Source organism: Aythya ferina (genome assembly GCF_964211825.1).
Source record: "Aythya ferina genome assembly, chromosome: 7".
Classification (NCBI taxonomy): Eukaryota; Metazoa; Chordata; class Aves; order Anseriformes; family Anatidae; genus Aythya; species Aythya ferina.
Window position 1 is genome coordinate 17,946,109 of NC_140302.1, and position 20,644 is coordinate 17,966,752.

Below are 20,644 nucleotides of genomic sequence, written 5' to 3' on the forward strand. Positions count from 1 at the left end.
AGGGGGGGCCGGGCAGGGTCCTGCCGCCCCCCCGGCCACGCTCTGCAGGAGCCCCGAGGCTGCCCGCGGTGGCCCAGGTTAACAAATCAACGCCAAGTTGGGTTTTAAATGAACAATTAATAAGAAAGAGAGCGCGAAAAGAATAAAAGCCCCCTCGCTTCCCCTCCCCCCGTGCCTGTGAGCCCCTCTCCCTCTCTCTCCGTCTAAGCACCTCTGGTCACGTTGGAGGATGAGTTTTTGGAGAGCTTCTGGTACAATATGGAGCACCACGGGCTGCAATTTCACACTCCACAGCACATTCCCCCTAAAGCTACTTTCTTTTTTTTTCCCATCTAAGACCCCCTCATGTCTCCCCCTCTCTCTTTCTCTCGCTCTTTTGTGAGCCATGGGTGGGTTGCATGTCTGGGGGACGCCGGGGCCGAGGGGAGGCCAGCCGAGCGGCCGAGGCCAGCGGGGTGGGTGCGTGTGTGCGCCGGGGGGGCCGCGCTCCCCCCGCGCCGAGCCTGCTGCTGGCTTTTCCCTTCTCTGCATTTGTTTGCCCTGAATGGTAATAGCCCACGTGTGCTGCTCTTTATTCAGTCACCGACACTTTAACCTCTCCTCTTTACAAGAGAGCGTTTGCCACAAAAACGAGACAAGCCGGAGACCTTTTACAGCCTCATTGAGGGGGAAAAAAAAAAGGAGGAAAAAAAAAAAAAAAAGGAAAGAAAGAGGGGGAAAAAAATAAAGGCCGACACTGTGAAGAGACACTTCTGCAACAAAGCCGCCTCTCAGCGCACCGGGCCGGCCGGAGCCGGGGCGAGTCTCGGAGCCTCCCGGGCCGCGGCCATATGGGGCCGGGGCCGGGCCGGGCTCTTTCCCGGCCCCCGCGGGCAGGTGGCAGGCAGCGGGACCCCGGGCCCGGATCCCGGTCTCCGCTCCCCGGCCCCGCTCCGGTCCTGCCCCGGGCTGGCGGCGGGGAGGCGGCCTCGGCGGAACCGGCGTCTCCCCCAGGCCCGGCGTCGCCCCTCTCCTTTTGTCTGCCGCCCGGTACGGCCCGGTACGGCCCGGTACATCCCGGTACGGCCCGGTACGGCCCGGTACACTCCGGTACCGGGACCCCGCGGAGCAGCCGGGCCCGGGAGTGCGGCGGAGGCGGCGGCGGAGGCGAGGCCCAGCTGCCTCTTCCCTTTGCCCTGGGCTGCCGCTGGGCGGGAGGCGCGGAGCCCCCCCTCCTCCGCCGCCGCCTCCCCCACGCCACAGACGTCGGGTTTTTGTCCTCCTCTAATTTCTCCATAAAACTCCCGATGAGTGAATTAGACGCTTATTAAAGTCTCCTTTTAATCAGCAGTAATGGGAGACCCTCCCTCCCTCCCTCTCTCTGCCCGTCCAAGGTTAGTTTGCCTCCGGGCCATTTGCAAATGTTAGGATTTACAGTTATCACACGCAAAAACATTTATATAACCCCTAACTATAATACACCCATAAAAACGGGGAGGGAGCGAAAACTGCTGCGGATCAGCGAAAAACCCTATGGCTTGCCCATTAAAGTCCCCGGAAAGGGTAATTCCAGCAGTCAGAGGGGCCGAAGAGTGGTAATGACTGCCTGGGAGCCGCCTTTCCAAAACCCACCGCACAAAGAGACCTGCCGGCAGCGGGGCGGCCGCTGCGGGGCTCCGCGGGGCCGCCGGGGGAAGTTGGGAGCAGAGTTCGCGCACATGCGTTACAGTGACAGATACTCCCCGAGAGTTTTTCCTTCTTTCTTGCTTTCTTGCTTTCTTGCTTTCTTGCTTGCTTGCTTTCTGTCTGTCTGTCTTTGTGTCTTTCTGTCTTTCTGTCTTTCTCTTTCTCTCTCTCTCTTTCCCTCTCTTTCACTTTCTTTCTCTTTTCCTTCCTTCCATCCTTCCTTCCTTCCTTCCTTCCTTCCTTCCTTCCTTCCTTCCTTCCTTCCTTCCTTCCTTCCTTCCTTCCTTCCTTCCTTCCTTCCTTCCTTCCTTCCTTCCTTCCTTCCTTCCCACTTTTCCCTTCCCTTCCCTTCCCTTCCCTTCCCTTCCCTTCCCTTCCCTTCCCTTCCCTTCCCTTCCCTTCCCTTCCCTTCCCTTCCCTTCCCTTCCCTTCCCTTCCCTTCCCTTCCCTTCCCTTCCCTTCCCTTCCCTTCCCTTCCCTTCCCTTCCCTTCCCTTCCCTTCCCTTCCCTTCCCTTCCCTTCCCTTCCCTTCCCTCTCCCTCTCCCTCTCCCTCTCCCTCTCCCTCTCCCTCTCCCTCTCCCTCTCCCTCTCCCTCTCCCTCTCCCTCTCCCTCTCCCTCTCCCTCTCCCTCTCCCTCTCCCTCTCCCCCTGCCTTCCCTTCCCGTTCCCTCCCGGCAGAGCCGAGCCCAGTGCCCGCACACCCCGCCCGAGTTGCCCCGCTCGCGTTGCTCTGCGCTCCCCCAGCCCCGGCCGGCTCCAGCCTCTGCCCCCCGCTTCCCTGGGCGCCGGGCGGCTCCCCCTGCCCGGGGCTGCGCCGGGAGCCGGTTTGGGGACGGCAGGCTCGTTGTCAGCACCAAACAAAGGCTGGAAACGCACCAACAAAGGGCTCGGGCGGCCCCCTCCCCCGCCGCGGTGCGGGAGCCGCAGGTGAGGGCCGGGGGCCGGGGGGCTTCGGCTGCCGGGTGGGCGCGGGGCTGCGGGAGCCAGCCGCTGGGGAGCCTCCCCCCTCGCTCCCCGGGAACGGCAGCGGGGCGGGCGGCAGCCGGCATTTGGGACCTCTCCCCGCCCGGCCCCGCTCCTTCCCTTCCCTTCCCGTCACCGGGAGCCGCGGAAGCCCAAGTTCGGCGCCTACTGACAGGAGGGGCAGGGGGGGCAGGGGGGGCAGGAGGGGCGCTGCGCCGCTGCACCAGCCGCTGGCCGCCGAGCCCGGCGGGATGAGCGGGGAGCGGGCGGCGGGGAGCGGGGGCTGGAAGGCGCTGAGGAAGAGAAGGGGAGACTGAGGGAAGGACCGGGGGGTCTGAACTTAGCGAGAGGAGCTGCAAGGTGGAGGGGGAGGGAGGGAGCGAGCCGCGGGCAGCCCCCGGCCCCCGGCTCCCCCGGCACCGGGCGGGCTGCGGCAGGGATGGGCCGGGAGCGGGGGCGCGGGGAGCGGAGCGGAGCGAGACGGGGCGAGGGGCTACCGGGACGCGGGGGGCTGTGCCGAGCGGCGCCGCGTTCCTGCCTCGTCCTCTCCTCTCCTCTCCTCTCCTCTCCTCTCCTCTCCTCTCCTCTCCTCTCCTCTCCTCTCCTCTCCTCTCCTCTCCTCTCCTCTCCTCTCCTCTCCTCTCCTCTCCTCTCCTCTCCTCTCCTCTCCTCTCCATTCCCTCTCTCCCTTCCCTCCTTCCTCTCCCCCCGAGGTTTGCACACCCAACGGCACCAATCAATCCGACCCCGGCTCTGGGGTGTGTGTGCGTGTGCGTGAGCGTGTGCGTGTGCGTGAGCGCGTTTGTTGATCCCGACCTGCCGGACTTCAAAAAATCTGCCGCCTTCGACTCCCTCCCAGCCTGTAAGTTCAGAATTCCAACCTTCTACATCTATACAAACTTTTGTTTAGCGGAGAATCCCTTTCTCTAGGAGAAAGAGAAATTGTCGCCATGTGACCAGCTAATTTCTGACACGCGGGGCTTTTCCCCTCCCCCGGCGTGGGGAAAAATATCTCCCGTGGATCTCTTTGCACTGTGCACAACCCATAACTTTGGCAGTGTATATCCAGGGTTATTTCGGCAAGGCAGTTTTCCAGGGGTAGGGGAGGTGGTTGCATTCCGCTAAATGGATCCTTTGTGGTGAGTGCAGATTTATGCCCAGTTTTGATTTATAATTAAATTAGCTTCTAATTTGCAATATGTGTGTCTGTGTTTAAAATGTACCTAATCTGTGCAAGGGAGGACGGGGGCACTTTAAATGAAAATCTACCTTTCGCCTCAAGGGTTTCTTTATGAAGGGCTAGCCGGGAGGGCAGCGTTCAGCAGCAAAGCGGGGCTGTGATTTCCATTAGCAGCCGTCAATCAAGCCTGCTTTTCAATACATCAATTAATAAATCCGAGCGGGGCCGCGGGCTGACCCCCAGGGCACTCTTTCCGGCTGGATGGGGCAGTGCGAGGGGAAGGAGGGCCAACTTCGGCCCGGCCCGGCCCGGCTCGGCCCGGCCCCCTCCCGCGGCCCCGGCCGGGCAGCGGAGCCGGGGGGCGCCGGCTGCGGGCTCTCGGCGAGCCCCCCCCGGCCCCGGCCCGGTGCCCCCCGGCGCAGGAGGTGCGCACCGAGCAGGGCCCGGGCCCCCGCGCTCGCCGCTTCGCGGTTAGGCGTCACTTAGGGAAGGACCCCCCCCTTTCCACACCCCCACACCGTCCCACCCCGGGCGGTAAACTGTGGCGGCTCGTTCGCTTATCCCCCAAAGGAACGGCGTTTTTCCCGATTAAGAGAGGCCGGGACGGTGGGGAACCCCCCCGGCCCGGCAGCTCGGCCGCTCCCCACCGCGGCTCAGCGGGCGAGGGGCGCACAGGGGGCGCCGGGACCCCTCGGGGGGCAAAGGCGGGGACCCCGCGCCCGGCCCCCCGCTCTCGGCGGCCTCTCCTCTCCGGGGGGGCCCGCTCCTGCCGCCGGGCCCTTCCCTCGGGGAGGGGGAGAAGCTCCTAGGGGAAAGCCGGGGCTGGGGGCTCGCCTCCCCCTGCAGCCCCCGCACGGCGCTGCGCGGAGCTAGCGGCTGGGCTGCCTTTCCTGCCAGCCCGGCCGGTGTCAAATACAAAAAAATAAAAAATAAAAAAATAAATAATAAAAAAAAAAGAAGGGAGCGAGCAGCCGCACGCTGCTCCGTGGCCATCATCACCGTAATAAAGCCTGTCCGTTTGATTTAAAAACAGCACGGCGGAGAAGGCGCCTGTCACCGGAGGCTGCCTGCCCGCCGGCCCCTCCGGCCGGCCCCGGCGCACGGCTCTGCCCGCAGGGGCTCAACTTCGGGAGGGGAAGAAGTGGAAAGGAGAAAGGGAGATGGAAGGGAGAGTCTCCCAGGCAGCTTGATCCCATTAGCTCCGTCCTTGGGTTGCATATTTATACGGTCTAGGAGGTGAACAGATGGACTATCAATTTAATTCCATCTTCAACACCATCAGAGATTGATTTTCTACTCGCTTTTAATTTTGCCATAATTAATTAGATCATTACAACTGTTTTCTATTGATCTCCCTATTTAAACCTCAGATGCAAAGGGACTTCGGCAGATCCTTTAAAAACACAGAAGGGAAAAGGAGCAGAGGGGGCTGCAAACTTTCTGAAGGTTTTTTTTTTTTTTTTTTCAGTTTCGGCTCAGAAGATTTTCGGTGCGGAACAGCGAAAAAAAGCCGCTGTGGCCTTTTCTTCTACGAGGCCTTTTTCGTTGCCTTTATAATTTCCCTCCACGTTTTGGTAAAGCTGCGATATTTCTCTGAGATAGCTAACAAATGCGATATATTTAAATACACGCTCGCACGTGTGTGTGTGTGTGTGTGTGTGTGTGTGTGTACGGCCGCACACACGGTGCGTTGGCTGTTAACATTCACCGAGGTGCTGCGCAGACATTTGTCTGGGGGGATTCTATCGATCGGGGCGAGATTTGGTTTCCTGAAGGGCGGCTGCTTTTTTTTCGCCTGCTGTCCGTGTCTGTCCGTTTGTGCACCCGCAGCACTCCCCGGTCGGGGACTCTCGCCCCAACAGGCGGAGGAGCTGCGAGCCCCGGCTCCAGACGCACGCCGGAGCCTTTCTTCCCGAGCCTCCCCTCTAAGCAAACGGTTCGCAGGCAGGGCAGCGGCACGGCTCTGTGCTGACAGTCGGCGACGCTTGCATTTCCAGCCTCCATTTGCCTTTGCGTCCTTTCCCCCCTCCCGAATCCCTAAATTAAACGCTCCGTTTCCATACGCCATGCCGGAGAGCCAGACCGCCCGATTGTGCTTTTAGCGCGCCGGGAGCGCAGGGGACAGGGACAGCGACAGGGACAGGGACAGGGACAGGGACAGGGACAGGGACAGGCAGCCTCCCCCCCCCCCGGCGGGGCTTGTTTGAAGCTTTGTTTGCAAATCATAAAATCCGAGGCGGGCGGGGGGCCGGGGACCCGTCTGTCGGTTTGGGGAACGCCGCGGCCCCCGCCCCGCCTGGGGGCGATGCTGGCCCGAGCCCGGCCCCGCAGGGACCGGCGGAGCCGCTTCGGGACCCGCTGGGCAAAGTTGCACGGAAATGGGGGGAGAAGGAGAGGGGGGGGGACAGTTGGGGCGATGCCCTCAACTTTTTGCAGTCGGGAGAAAAGTGCGGGGCCGGGAGCGCCGTGTGGGGGCTGGCCCGGTGCGGGGGGGCAGCCCCCCCCCTCCCCGTAAGGAAGGTGGAAAAGCAGCAGCCCCCTGACGGGGGGTCCCCGCGGGGAAGGGGGCGCTTGGCAGGTGAGACGGCGAGTGTAGGGGAACCTGGGTGGGCAGGGAGCAGGGAGCAGAGGCTGCCTCCTGCCAAAGGAGGGAGTTGGGGGTGACGGTCTCAGCCCTCCCTGCTGAATATTCAGCGCCCCCCCCGCCCCTTACCTGCTCTCCCTGAGCTCTGAGCCATGGCTCCCCTGCCTAATGGCCCGTCTCCCCGGGACGCTGCAAGCCAGGAGATCCGCCGCGGCCTTTTCTTCGCTTCTCTCCTCCCCGCTTGGGTGTCTTGCTTTCCCCCGCTGACTTTCGAGATCTAGGCGCAACCACCCAAAACTAAACGGTTTAGATAACAACACACACACACACACACACCAGAGCACCACCACCACCACCAAAAAAAAAAATAAAAAAAATAGCCAGCCACAGAGAAAGACCCGCCGCTCTACTGAGCCGGGACAGGCTAAAAGGAGGGGAAAATAAATAACAATCAAAGCAAACGCAGCGCTGCTGCTTATAAAAGTGGCGGGGGACTCACCTGCTCCAGTGCAGCAGGGCTGTGCAGCCGGGGAGGAACGGGGACCGGGGGGGCCGCGCGGGGGGGGCAGCGCCCGGCCCCTGGTTCCGATCCCCCGTGCCCCCCTCCCACAAAGCGGCTACCTGTGGGGGAGCCTTGTTGCGGCAGCACATTAATTTGTTGTCTTATTACCATAAAAATGTGCTCGGAGAGGGGCTGGCGGGGACAGGGGACAGGAGACGAGGCAGGACAGGGGAGGAACTTCCTGGGACTTGGGCAGGAGGCGGCGGGCTCGCCGCGGGGGCCGGGCGGCTCCGGGGGGGCCGGGAGGCTCCGGGGGGGTCGGGCGGCTCCTGGGGGGGGGCCCGGGCAGCTCCCCGGGGGGGGCCGGGACCGGGGCCCCTCCGCTCCCTCGGGCTGCGGCGGGCGGCACTCGGGGGCTGCCCCGGCGAGCGCCCGGCGCTGGGCTCCGGGAGAGCGGCCGCCGTCTGTCGGTCCGTCTGTCCGTCCGTCCGCTCGGCCGCCCCGCGCTCCGCCGCCGCGTTTCGGTGCAGGCTTCTCGGTTGGGAAGAGAGAATAAAGGAAAGCGCACACGGCACAGAAAATAAGAAAAATTCCCCGTGCTAAAGACATCACCGAGCGGATATTTTTCTTTCTCTCTTTCTCCCCCCCTCTTCCATCTCCCCATTGATTGAAAGTCTCGCTCAGCTCCAACAAGGAGTCCCAGGAAAAATGAACCATTCTGCTATCGATTCTTCATTAAAATTACATTTCTGCATTTGCTAAATTGGTTTTAAAAAGCTTCCCCTGTTATTATTGTCTTGTCAGAGCCGGCGGTGCTGGGCAAACAGTATTTAAAAGCTTGGGACCTCTCCAAGATGAGGCTGCTGGGGGGTTTGTGTGTGTGCGCCTGTGTTTCTTTTTCTAAAGTGCTTAGGAAAATGTGTACAACGCGGGCTGGCGAGGAGCACGCCACAGCCAAGCGGATCGGTGTTAAAATAAAAAAGGTGCGGGGAGCGCTTTCCTTCATAACACTTAAACCCCATCGATTGTCGCTTCGAGCAAAGAAAAAAAAAGTTCCATTTTCAACAAGAAAACGGGGCGCCGAAAGCCAGCAACGGCGGCAGCGGGGGTTTTGCTGCCACGCCGTCCCCAGCCCGGCTGGGCAGCAGGCGCCGGGGCTGCCCTGAGCGCATCCTCGCCCCGCTGCTGCCGCCGCTCTGAGCCGTGCTGCTGCCGCCGGGCGAGCTTTAAATGAGTCCGGCTAACCCCCACGCACACCGGAGTGCTCGACCTGGTCCCAAGGAGCCCCACGGAATTCCCCCCCCCCCCACACCCTCCCCAAAGTGCTGTGGGAAAAACCCAGGAGGGACTCTGGGAGATTTACTCTGAATTCTGCAAATCTCTCTCGAAAGAGCAGGGAAGCAGAAATGTCTTCCTGATGTGTTTATCCCCTAATCAGTTCATTAGTTATAAACAACATGACATTAGAAGTTAGGAGGCAGTTGATATTAATTTTTATTTAACTAGTTGATGTTTAATCCGTCACGCCAGGCTGCTTAGAGAGAGCTGCCTGACACAAACCAGTTAGAACTTCATACACGGCGATGATTGTCCGGGCACCGGGACAAACAGCCGCCGGGGGGGCGGCCGGGGCAGGGGGGGCCTGGGGGGGCGAGGGGGAGAGGGGCGAACCCGAGAGGGAGAGGAAAGCGGGACGGGAGGCTGGAAGGTGCCCCTCCCGGGGTGGGGAGAGGGGGAGAAAGACGAGAAAATGCAGAGAGAGGGAGAAAAAAAAATAATAAGGGGGGGGGGGGGCAAAGTGCCTGCCGCAGGCTGAGCGGGGGGGCCGGGTCGGGGCAGCCCGGGGGTCCCCGGCCGGCCGGGGGCGGCGTGGGGCCGCGCAGAGCCGAGCGAGCCCTCGGCTTAATTAAAAGGCGCGCTGCTTAATTAGGACGGGGGGCAACACCAGCCCGTGGTGGGACCGGGACGAACGGGGATGGGGCTTCTCCCGGCTCCCCGGGCCGGGGGGGCAAGCTGGGGCGTCAGGGGGCGACCCTCGGGCAGAGAGCAAAAGCGCTGCCGCAGGTGAAGGGAGCCGGCGAGCACGGACAGGAGAGCCGTGGGGTGCTTCACAGCCGTGGGGTGGTTCACAGCCGTGGGGTCGTTCACGGCTGTGGGGGTGTTCACGGCCGTGGGGCCGTTGGCAGACAGCCCCCCCTCGCCTTATGCCCAAGGCCGGGCTGGCACGCAGCCTGCAGCCCTCGGGGTGCCCCGTGGGGCCGTGCCCGCTCTGTGTCCACACGCGTGGATCCCCGCGCCTTGCCCCCCGGCTGCGGGGGTGCAGCGAGGACGTGGGACCCCCCACGCCTCCTGTCCCCTGCCTGTCCCCCCGCCAGGGGCCCGCAGGCACCGTCCCGGGCCGCCCTCCCTCCTGCGCTCTTGTGGCCGGCCGGGCGCTCTTGGTGCCGGCGCCTTACAGCGGCAGGTGGATTCCCGCGGGTTTCGCAATTAAAACATTTCTCGGCGCACCAGGCCAGCCCTCGGTGCCAGCTCCGTGCTGTTTCCCCCGGCCGGCCGTTCCTCCGCGCGGCCGCAGCCGAGCGGCTGTGACTCCGGGGAGTGTTCCCGTCCGCCACCCATATTTTAATATCAATTTCCATATTAATCAATCACCCCATCTATCTGCTGGATGAAGGAAATAGTTCGCATTCCGAAGAAAATTGCCTGCTTTCCTGCAGTTAATAGTTAACTCCGGAATAGAAAGTTCCCAGGGAAATGCGGAGGCAGAGCGGGAGCGGCTCGCCCGGCTCCCAGCGAGCTCCGGCTCCGGCATCCCCGCCTGCGGCCGTGCCGTGGGATCCCGAGACCCCAAAACCCCGAGATCCTAATCCCCCCGCAGCCCCGAGCCCCCCTAGATCCCCGGCCCTGGCTCAGCCCCGCTCCTCCCCGCTTTAGGCAAAAAACCGGGGCTGAAGGGGGGTGCGGGCAGGAGCGGGGCAGGCTCTTTCCCCGCAGACGGGGACAAAAGTTCCCGCAACAGGTTTGGGGGGCTGGTGGCGAAGGGAGGCGCGCACTGCCTGGCTGCGTGGCCTGGGAGAACCGCGAGGAGATGGGGGCCGCTCCCTTTGTCCGGCGTCTCCCCTCCTTGGCTCGGGGGCAGGATGCGCCCTGAGCGCACGGGGGGATTGGGGGGGACCGGATCCGGGCCGGGTGGGCAGCGGCTCCCGGTGGGGAGCCCGGGTGGGCGCGGGTGGGCGCGGGTGGGCGCGACCCGCCAGAGGGGGCAGTGCAGGTCGGCCGGGCCCGCAGCGGGGCTGCTGCTGCGGCCCGAGCTGCAGAGGGGGCCTCAGCCCCGGCACAGGCAGGGGAAGGGGGGGTTAGCCTCGCCCCGCCGCCGTGAGGCTCGCATTTGAGCGCTTCTCAAAATCTTCGTCCGTCCCGTCCCGTCCCGTCCCCGCTCCCACCCAAACCGGGCGCAGTCCCTCGGGGGTCCGGGCTGCCGCAGCCCGCCGCCGGAGGGCCGGGGAGCGCTCTGCCGGGAGTTTGGGACGGAGACATCGGCGGGGATGGGGGGTTCGTACCCCTCCAGGGAGCTCAGGACAAGTTTGTGGCTATAGGAAGGGCACCGCGAGTGTCCTTGGGGACAGCCCGAGATGGAGGGGCCTGGGCAGTGGCTGTGCGGGTAGGGGAGGACACCCGGGCTGGGGACACCCGGGAGCCTTCGCCAGAGGCGAGAAAAGGAAGGGAAAACTGGCAGATCTCATGAAAAAAACGAGAGGCTGGAAACACAGATAGCGCTGTGTTAACGGGTGAAGGAAGGGAAAATAAAAGAAGGATGGAACTAAGTGAGGGGATGGAAATCAGGATGGATGGATAGACAGAGAGACAGACATTGATTTTTACTTGTATTAGAGAAAAAAGGAGTCAATAAAAGAAGGGGACGTTTGATTTGAAGATGAAAGGAGGATGGATGGATAAACAGAACAGCGATGTAATTTTAATGGGAAAAATGGAAAATATGAAGAGAGGGAAATAGAAAATGAAAATAAACTAGCGTTTGTGGGCAGAAAGAAGGGAGTAAGGCGACAGGAAAAGAGAGGAAAAGACAAAAGGAAAATAAAAGAGGGAAAATAAAATAAAAAGAAAAAAGAGAAAAAGGAAAGGAAAGAAAAGAGAAAATGAAAGAAAAGAGGGAAGAAAAAAGAAAAGAAAAGAAAAGAAAAGAAAAGAAAAGAAAAGAAAAGAAAAGAAAAGAAAAGAAAAGAAAAGAAAAGAAAAGAAAAGAAAAGAAAAGAAAAGAAAAGAAAAGAAAAGAAAAGAAATAAAGAAGAGAGGAGAAGAGAGGAGAGGAGAAGGAAGAGAAGAGAAGAGAAGAGAAGAGAAGAGAAGAGAAGAGAAGAGAAGAGAAGAGAAGAGAAGAGAAGAGAAGAGAAGAGAAGAGAAGAGAAGAGAAGAGAAGAGAAGAGAAGAGAAGAGAAGAGAAGAGAAGAGAAGAGAAGAGAAGAGAAGAGAAGAGAAGAGAAGAGAAGAGAAGAGAAGAGAAGAGAAGAGAGAGAAGAGAAGAGGGTTTTTAAGAGCCGCCAAGCAGTTGGCAGGCACCAGAATTAGGACGGAGAAGCAGACACGTTTATGGCAGCCCGCACCCAGGCGGAGGGGTCTCCCCACTGTCATTTTGAGGTGCCCCCCAGTCCCAGCTGCAGAGAGGCGAGCAGCCCCCCCGCTCTTGCCGCTCCCGGTGCCTTTGGGTGCTGGTAGCAGGGTCCCCCCCGAGGGCCTCCCGCGGGCAGCACCGGGGGGGCCCCGCCGCCGGCTCCCGGCCGCCCCCCCCGGGCCGCCGGGCAGAAGCAACAGTTCCCGGCACGCCGGGTTGTTTATTTTTTTTGGGGTGGGAAGGAGGCACGTCCAGCCCGGCCCTGAGCTCTGCCCGGCCGGGGAGGAGGCTCGGGGATGGGTAAGGGGGCACGGCCGCGAAATAAAGGCCAAAGGCACCGGGGGCTCTGCTGCCTCCGCGCCGCCGGGAAAGTCCAGACCTCGGCGGAAAACTCCGCTACCCCGGGCGGTGATAACGCCAAGGGGAAGAGCAGCGACAGTGACGAGGCGTTTCCGTATATTAAAGGCTCGCAAATAAATGTCCGCCCGCCCCCGCCGCCCCCCCCCCCCCCCCCGCGACCCCCCAGCCCCGGGGCTGCTGGTTGAGGCCGGGCCGGCTTCGGGAGGGGCCTCTGGGGGGGGGGAGAGTAAAAGCCGGGGAGATGTAACTCGTGTGCCTTCCGCCTCGTCCCGGGAGCACAGCCATTGTCCTTGTGACAAGAGTCTCTGCCATGGTCTGGGGGCTGCGGAGAAAAGGAAACTTTGCGGGGCCGTCTCCAACTCCTCTCCGGCCAGCGCCCGCAGCCCCCTCGCCAGCTCCCCCCCCCCCCCCCCGGCAGCCCCGGCGCACAGAAGTGAGGGGTGCTGGGGGGGGGGAGGCTGCGGGGGCCGGAGCAAGTTAATTTCCAGCCGATTTCTCATTACTCTTCTTAACGCCTGTAAGGGAGAGAAAATTAGGCACACAGCACACGTTTTGGCCACTTCATAAAAAATGCAGATTTGAGAGATGATGTGAAATGTGCCCTCGAGTCAATGATTAAAGATAGCTGACTACATTTTTTTTTTCCTATTTGGAGTTGAGATGAGAAATGCCCCTGAGCTCTACAGGCCCAGGAAGGGCCCTTCGGTAACTGATAAATTGCCCCGAGACCTGCACCCCCCGCACCCTCCCCACCATTTCTGCCTTCGGCCGGCGATGGGTAGGGAAGGATCGGGGGTGTAGGGGGACATAGGGGGGTCCCGAGCTGTCCCCGTGTGCCTGGGCACGGCCGGCAGCCACCCGCCAGGGGCTGCAGCCCCCTGGGGTCCGCAGTCACTTCTACTTGTCACCTTTCCTCCGGGACAGGCAGGGGAGGGAGATCCCGCTTTGGTAGAATTACAAATCGGCCTTAAAAAGCCCTCCGGGGAGGGGATCCCAGCCTGGAAACGGGCTCGGTCGTTTTCAGGTTGGGAGTGCAGCAAGTTGCGGAGGGCTGGCGGCCGCGGGCAGCTCTGGCAGCCGCGATCCCTCCCCGCATGGCAGGAGCGGGGCTCTGGGCGGGCTCCTCGAGAAAGTTTGGCCGTGGGCGGGCGGCTCTCGGAGAGGGGACACCCCCGCCCCGCCGCCACCGCGCTGAGGGGACAAAGAAGCCCTCGCCGAGCCCTGCCAGGGAGAAGTTTGGAGGCACGGTGACAGAAAACCGACGTGAAGAGCCCAAGCCTGTGGCTTGTCCCTCCCTGGCATCCTCGGGTGCCGGCTCCCGGGGCTGGGGGCATCCGTGAAGCCCGCAGCGGGGAATGGCGAGGAGGAGCGAGGAAAAGCGGCCACCTCCGCCCCAGCGGGTCCATCTCTGGCTTTCTCAAACGCATCCTTCCCTTCGGCCCCCACCGCAAACTTCGGAAACAGGAAAAATAGAAAGGGAAGGAAAGATAAGAAGAGAGGGGGGAAAATAAAATCAAAGCTTTCCAGCCCGCTGGAAGAAGAAATGTGTATTTCTTTTCTCTAAACACTCCTAATTTTTCAACCCAATTGAAAATAATAAAATGTATAAAGAAAGCAGGGATGCAGTTTTCCAGAGCTCAGCTGCTGAATAACTCCTCATCAGCCGCACCGATTTCTTTGATTAATCCCGAGGTCTAAAGCAGAAGCAGTTCCAGTATGATACCTTACACGCCAAGCTGCCTCTGCTTCCCTACTTTGTTAGACTCGTTTATGCGCATTTTTTTTTAACAACGATTCCAACTCCTTTCCCCCTTAATAACTCCGCTCTTATTTATTTATTTTTCGCAGCGGTACCCGCTCTCTAATTGCCCCCAATAAACGCCTTTTGCCCATCCTCGATCCCCCGGCCCCCGGGGGGCAGGAGGCCCCCGCTGCCCGCCGCAGGAGCCCGGAGCGCGGCTCCCCGCGGCCCCGCAGGGATTTCCGTGATCCTGCAGGGATTTTCCACGGCTCTCCGCGGCCCCGCAGGGCTGGCCCTGCCGGAGCAGGACGGCTCGGCACGGCTCGGCACGGCTCGGCACGGCTCGGCACGGCTTCCCCGCGCAGCTGCATCTCCAGGTGCTGCACCCGCGGCTGGAACGCGCTCGGCGGCGGCGAGGATTTGGGGGCAGCGCGCACGGGGTGTGTGATCCACACCCGGAGCCCCGTACGGGGAGGACGAGGCTCTGATTTACGCGTGTGTGGCCGCACCCCGCCGTGCCTTCCCGAGGCGGCGGGGCACGCGTGATGCGTGGGGAGCCGCACCTGTGCGGGGATGGCACCCGACGGAGGTCTGCGTGCCCCTCGTGTGCAGGCACAGCACCTTGAGGAGCGCTGGAAGCCCCGCACAGCCCTTCCGTCACCCCTTTGCCAGCTGCTGCTGTTCAGAGCACCGCACTCGTGCGGCAGGCAGCTCGCCCCCCCGCGCTAAGTCCCCAGCGGGGCGGTTTTGCAGCCCGCAGCGCCCGCAGCACCGCACCCCTGCCTTCCTCACGGCTGCTCCTCGCGGGGCCGCAGGAAGGCGGCCGGGGCAAACGAGAGCCGAGGCGGGGGCTCGCCGGGGGCCGCCCCGGGGGGCCGGGGGCCGCTGAGCCGCCCCACGCGTGGCCGCCTCCACGCGTGGCTCCCGTCGCTGCCTGCGCCACGGCTGCCGGGGGGTGCGTGTGCCCCGTGCCCCGCGTGTGCGTGTGCTGGGTTGTGCTGGGCTGGCTTCGGGCTGCTTCGCGGGAGGCGCTAATTAGAGTGTAACTGCCAGGTCATTGATTTCATGTTACCAGAGTTGTTGTTGTTTTTTTCTTCTTTTTTTTTTTTTTTTTCTTTTTTCTTTCCTTTTTTTTTTTTTTTTTCCCCGACATGAAATATCAGCCCGGGTCGGAGGCACTCGGAGCCGGGTAGAGGAGGGTCTCCTGTGAGAGCCCCCAGCCCCACAGAACCCAATTAGCCCAACAGGCGCACGCTGCTGGCTTGGGAGTTCCAACCTGCGGACCGGGGCTCTGCCTGTTCTCCCTTTGTTGCTTTGTTGTAAGTCTCCTTCTGAAGGCGAGATCTGAATGCAGGGAGCATTATCAATGACTTTTAAATAATAACAAAGGGGGAAAATAAAAATAATTAGCCCCGCCTCTTCTAGTTTCAATTACTCTAATTAAAAACCCGAAAGGCAATTCCTAGGCAATATCTAATAATAGAATTAGCAATCGGATCCATCATTTCACACGGGGATTTACTTGCAGGGGTACTGTGCGAGCTCTATTAATAATAATAAAAAATCCTGCTAACCCTCTTTTTAAAATTAATAACTCTGTAATTATAATAATTTTATGTGCCTTTTTATAAGAAGAGGTTAATGTTGCCACAGTCTGGGGATGGGAAGGATGAAGTGAAGCGAAATACTGCTGCTTAAACTGACACCTTCCTATTTTATTAGGAGACATTATTATTATCAGACATCTGCAGGTAGAGAATTAAAATTAAAATCGCTTTCAACAATTCAATACACTTTTTATCAGCCATCTATCTGAAAATCATGAACATTCATCATCGGAGGCATTCTCCCTGAAAACAAGAACCCATTCAAATTTTATACAAATTATCATATTTATCATAGTCTGAAACTCCGGAGTAACATCTCCACAAACTGCCTGCCTTCTCCCCGGGGAGCTGCGTCCCGCTCCGCAGCCGCGGCTCCCCCCGCAGCCGGCCCTCCCGCACCCTGCCGTGCGGGGCCAGCCCGGAGCGGCGCCAGGACGGCAGCGAGGTGCCACCCCCGCCTCCTGCAGCACGGCCAAGTTCTGCCTGCTCCAGCAAGACTCGGAGCCGGCCAGCTCTCGGGGCCGGTTTCGGAGGAATGGCATCGATTTCCCTCTGAGCTGAGGTCTGTGCACGGGAGGATTGCTATTAGCGGTGGTGATAATAGGAATAAAAAGAATAATAAGGATAAGAATAATAAGGATAAGAATAAAAGAAGAATAAGAATAGAATAAGAATAGAATAGAATAAGAGTAAGAATAGACTAGAATAAGAAAAAGAAGAAGAATAAGAATAGTAAGAAGAAAAAGAATAAGGAGAATAGCAATATCTGATTCCCCTCCGTATTCCTTTTGCAAACGCTCCCAGTGTTTTGCCTTGCAGAATTCAATCGGAGCGTCGAAGTATATTGGCTGTTATTTATGTGGGCACTTGGAGCTAGTGACAAATGAAACGAATCGACGCTTCCTGGTTGCGGGTTTGGCTCAGACAAATCGCTTCCCGCGCTTTGCTAATGACAAAAAGTTCATCAGCGCTGAAGTGGGGGCCGCAGCGGCTCCCCGTGGGGGCGGCCTCGCAGCTCCACGCGTGGCTGGGGGGGGACCGGGCCCTGTCGCCCCCTGCCTGGCCCCGCCACCCCCGGCCCCGTGGAAAAAAAGAAAAAAAAGTAAAAAAAAAAAAAGTAGTTCCAATACAATGTTTGTTAACTAGGTTATCTAGGCTGTAGAAGATTTTAATGTTGAATTTTATAGCTTTACCACGCTCTACCGTCCTTGTGAATATTGTAATATTGCATTTTTTACAAGTTACTCTTCTGTTAATGTTCCAGCTAGTAACTTTTATAATCCTCCTCAATGAAATTTTTTTGTATTCTTCCGCACCGTTAACCTCAATGGCGGCACCTCAGCCCCTGGCAGGAGGCAAAGATGAAATGAATTCCTCTTTAATCAGAAATAATAATAATAAAAACACACACAAGGCTCCCTCTGCCTTTTATTTCGGCTTCCCGTTTTGGGGAGGGGGAGTCCCCAGCCCTCTGCCCTGGGCCATGAAGCCTGGGCTGGGCCTGCTGCTTGCCCAGCTGCGTTGGATGGACGGGGGGAGCCCTGTGCCCCCCCAGCCCTTGCTGCTGCTTGTGCTGAAATGGGCCGGGCTGCAGGCGCGAGCTGGCAGCCTTCTCAGAGCTGCCCACCGGGAGGGAAAGCTGGGCGCCCGCTCTCCCCGTGGGCTGACCCGGCCGCCCCGCAGGGCAGCAGCCTCGGAGCAAGCCCTGGTGCCTCGCTCAGCCGAGCTCGGCGTGTGCTCCCTGCTTTCTGTTGCCCTCAGCCTGGCTGCAGGTGCCCGAACCCTGGCTGTGGGCACCTTCAGATGGAAATAAGACTGGAAATTACCCCCCAAAACTCCCCAGCCTCTGGATGCCCTTACAAATGAATTAGACTTGCAAGCACAAATGATCAACACCCAGCAGCAAAAAGAATCACGCCGCAGTAATGAACCAAGTGCCCTTTAGCTCAGGGAGCACGTTTTGAACATGGATTGGATGTTGTTATTTCCCTCGGTCGTTGTTAGCATTTAAGAACTTTGTTCCCAGGCTCGGCCTGGGTCTCGCGTTGAGTGAAGCATCGGAGGGGTTGTGTGTCAGCGCGGGGCTTGGCCTCATAGCCTGGCCTCGCGCCTAGCGCAGGGACTGTTCCCACTCATCCTGACGGCGTCTCTCAGGCCCGGCTCCCGGGGCCGAGTGACGGCACGCAGCTCCCAGCTTTCACGTGTTTGCAGAAGTGTGGTTTTGGCCTAATAGAATCACAGGGGTTCTTTTTCACTCACACCTCAGCAGAAAGGATGCAAAGTTTTACTGTCTGCTGGTATCTCAGGCCGCAACTTGCTTGTGATTATTACAACATGTGGGGACTGCAATGGTACTCTTGTATGTTTTATTAAACAAAACAGCTTGCTTCTTTGAAAACACCTAACAAGCTTTCTGGTCATCTCACACTATACAGATTGTTTTCCTTTTAGATTTCTACAACTGGGCAATCACATTAATTCACACGCTTCAGGGTTAAATCATAATCTGGAACCAAAATGCAGGAAGCAACTGATTTTCTTATTTTCCAGCCATTCTATTTAGAACAAGAATTATAACTTTGTTAGTGTTACTATTTTTTTTTTTTTGAAAGTGAACAGGTCCAGCACATGCAAGTTTATCTAAAAAAAAAAAAAAAAAAAAAAGTGAAAATGTGCAGGGGGGACAGATTATTTTAACAGAAATGTTATTATTTAATTAGTTAATACTCTGGTGTCACCTTGTGAGGCGAAGACGTAATACAAGATAGTCTTTGCTGTAAAATCTTGGTTTAGGAAAGAATTATTCTTCTTCAAAGCACCTATCTGAGAACCTCGTGGGATGCTTTTCAGAAAATGCCTTTCAGCACTAGCACAGAGCAGATCAGCAGGCAGGGGGGATAATGGTATTTCCATGCTGCTGGTGAGGAGCAAAGGCAGAAGTGGCTGCAAGACACAAAGGAAGGCAGCGATGGAGCTGGGAATTACCTTATTGCTAATTGAGTGAGGGACTTTTTAACAAAATGGCTCGGCTCTACTCTGAACAGGGCTTGGACCTTTTGCTGGTCACATCCTTTTTGGACAAACCTGCTTTCCCCTGAGGGAATGGGCATCCATGGCCCCACCAGCCTTGCCCGGAGCCCCCAGGCCCCGCAGCCCCGAGCCACGCTCAGGGGCTCTGCTTCAGCCCAGGCCGGGCCCCACTTTGTCTCCGGGTGGGCACACGGCCCCCTTGGGCCTGGCTTCCATGGGCAGTTCTGGTGCCTGAAGGATGCCCCACACTGGCCGTGCCTTGCAGCTGGCCCCCATTCAGGCCTTTTAGCCACATTCTGGCCCCCTCTGTGCTCTGCCTGACCCTGTCTCCTCGGGCTGCTGGCCGGGCTGGGCCCAGGGCTGGGGGCTAAGATGTCGTCTGTCGGGCGCCGTGCAGCCTTCTGCTGAGGAAAACTGCTGTCAGGAAGGGTCTGAGAAGCACCTGGCAGAAAGATTGGCTTCAGAGAGAGAAAATTCTTCTGAGTAGGTGGAATTCAAATTCACGTCAGTGGTTGTATTGGTGGAGACACGGTGCCATGGGGACCCACCTGGGCTGCCTGTGAACTGCTTCGGGCACTGCTCTTAGCCCCCCTGCAACGTGCATGTGGTGTGGGGCTCCGAGCAATTCGGATGCTGGCTGTAAACTCTTCAGAGCCAGGATCACCCTGCACAGCTCCTGCTCCATCGCCTGGCACCCAGCGCTGCTGCAGCACAAGCAGCAGCGATAGCAATGCAGGTTAGGGCAAAGATCTGCAGTTTAAAACTGCTCCATGTTGCTGCCACAATTATGAACTGTGAAAAGACAAGGATTTGTTCTTAAATAAAGAACAATTCTTCCCTTTCCTACAAAATTGTCAGTGGCTCAGAGAGGTTCTCAGAGAGGTTCCTTCACACACGTACATGAATGTGACTAAAAAGTATTTTCCTGTAGCCTTGCAGAAAAACAGTGTTTTGCAGGCATGGCAAAGTAAGCGTGTTGTATGCACAGCTTATACGTGAATAAGCAAATATTTGCCTGGAGGGTACGGAATTTGCTACTGGTGTCTGTGCTGAGATGTGTGTGAACGGTTGGGCAGTGAGCATCTGTAAGGAATGTATCCCTTTAAGCGGGAGCATCTCCAAATGTGTGCACACCTTTTCACTGACGTGCTTGTGCCTGAGAGGGAGGTAAGAGTGTTTCTGTGTGCACGCTATGGACACACCTGGGCATCCCCCAGCCGCTGGTGGATGTCAGTATGCAGGTGGGCTGGGCACTCGTGCCAGCTGTGAGTGGGAATGTGCGGGGACACGCGTGAATTCCTATGTCTGCAGGTGGCTGGCCGTGTCTGCGTGGTGAGCTGTGCTTCTCCTCCTGCCGAGAGCTAGCACAGGACGGCGGGACCGGCAGGACCTCGGCTGGCAGTCTGGCAGTATGAGACAAGCTTGCAGAAGATGAAGCAGAATAGACAACATGAAAGTTATTTTTGTCTATCAGCTGAAGCATTATAGAGACATCAACAAGCTCTTGTCTCATGCCAGCTTAATTCCTAGTTAATCAGCAGTCTGCTTGGGCAAAGGAAGGAACTCACATCAGGGGCTGATGATGAGCCAAACTTCCCAATACTGATTCGGGAGCCTGCAAGGAGCCCTAAGTATTGCTCTGCCTGCACTTGGCCACACTGCTGCCTGCTGAGCAGAGCCCTGGGAGAGGTGGGCATGTCATCAGCCATGTCCTGGTAGGAACCACTCCTGTCTGGGGAATACGGGTTGGTCCTTTGGCAGTCCCCCAGACGTTGCCAGTGGCTTATTCTTGACCATGTGTAATCAGATGCCTTATCCAGGCAATTTGAAGTGACATAAATAATTCCAGTGCTTCCGTCCCCTCTCTTGGGGCAACTCCACATGACCTGCAAATTGACTCTTGCTTGCTTCACTCCCAGTACATCTAGTGAGACCTTCTTCTGTTTTCAGTGCCTTTTTTCTTTCCCCCATTCATGAACTGAACCCCTCTTTGCTCATGGGACTTGTATATTGCACCCGAGGGCTAGCTCTCCGCCTTTTCTAACCCGACTTTCCCATCTGCTTGCTGAAGAGCCACCTTCTTCTTGTTCTTCTGGCTGGCTTCTCTGATGCCACCGGAGTGGTGTGGGAGGGTATCTGCCTGCTCCGTGACTGGCATGTGTTTGCCGCAGACCTACAGCCAAGCTAATTAAAGTGCTGAGTGCACAGGTCCTGGCAACCAGCCTGAGTCACTTTCTGGGAGCGCCTGGTCCTGTTGGTACAAATGTCCGGCGTGAGTAACAGGAAGAGGCACGTTCTCGTCAGTGGCTGCTCAGGGTTCAACCAAATGGGTTACCACGGGGTGAGCTGGGTTTGGGAATGCCTTGAATATTGGCCGTTTC

At 58.4% G+C, this 20,644-nt stretch overlaps 1 protein-coding gene and 1 long non-coding RNA gene across 10 annotated transcripts in view; one reads left to right on the forward strand and one right to left on the reverse strand.

Moving 5' to 3' along the window:
• The window catches only part of PAX2 (paired box 2), a 94,994-nt gene extending 88,001 nt beyond the window's left edge, over window positions 1–6,993 (reverse strand). For 7 of the 8 annotated variants that reach the window (XM_084526052.1, XM_084526049.1, XM_084526053.1 and 4 more), the window contains exons 1-2: window positions 6,893–6,993; window positions 6,523–6,670 (exon numbers count right to left, since the gene is read on the reverse strand). In XM_084526052.1, the coding sequence (XP_084382178.1) occupies window positions 6,523–6,547 (25 nt within the window). In that variant the 5' untranslated portion in view covers window positions 6,548–6,670; window positions 6,893–6,993. Of the gene's footprint in view, window positions 1–3,898; window positions 3,986–6,522; window positions 6,671–6,892 lie in introns of those variants that run through there. The other variant, XM_084526056.1, reaches the window with a different exon arrangement.
• The window catches only part of LOC311439851, a 314,933-nt gene that overhangs the window by 190,751 nt on the left and 103,538 nt on the right, over window positions 1–20,644 (forward strand). The gene's annotated exons all lie outside the window — the stretch shown is intronic.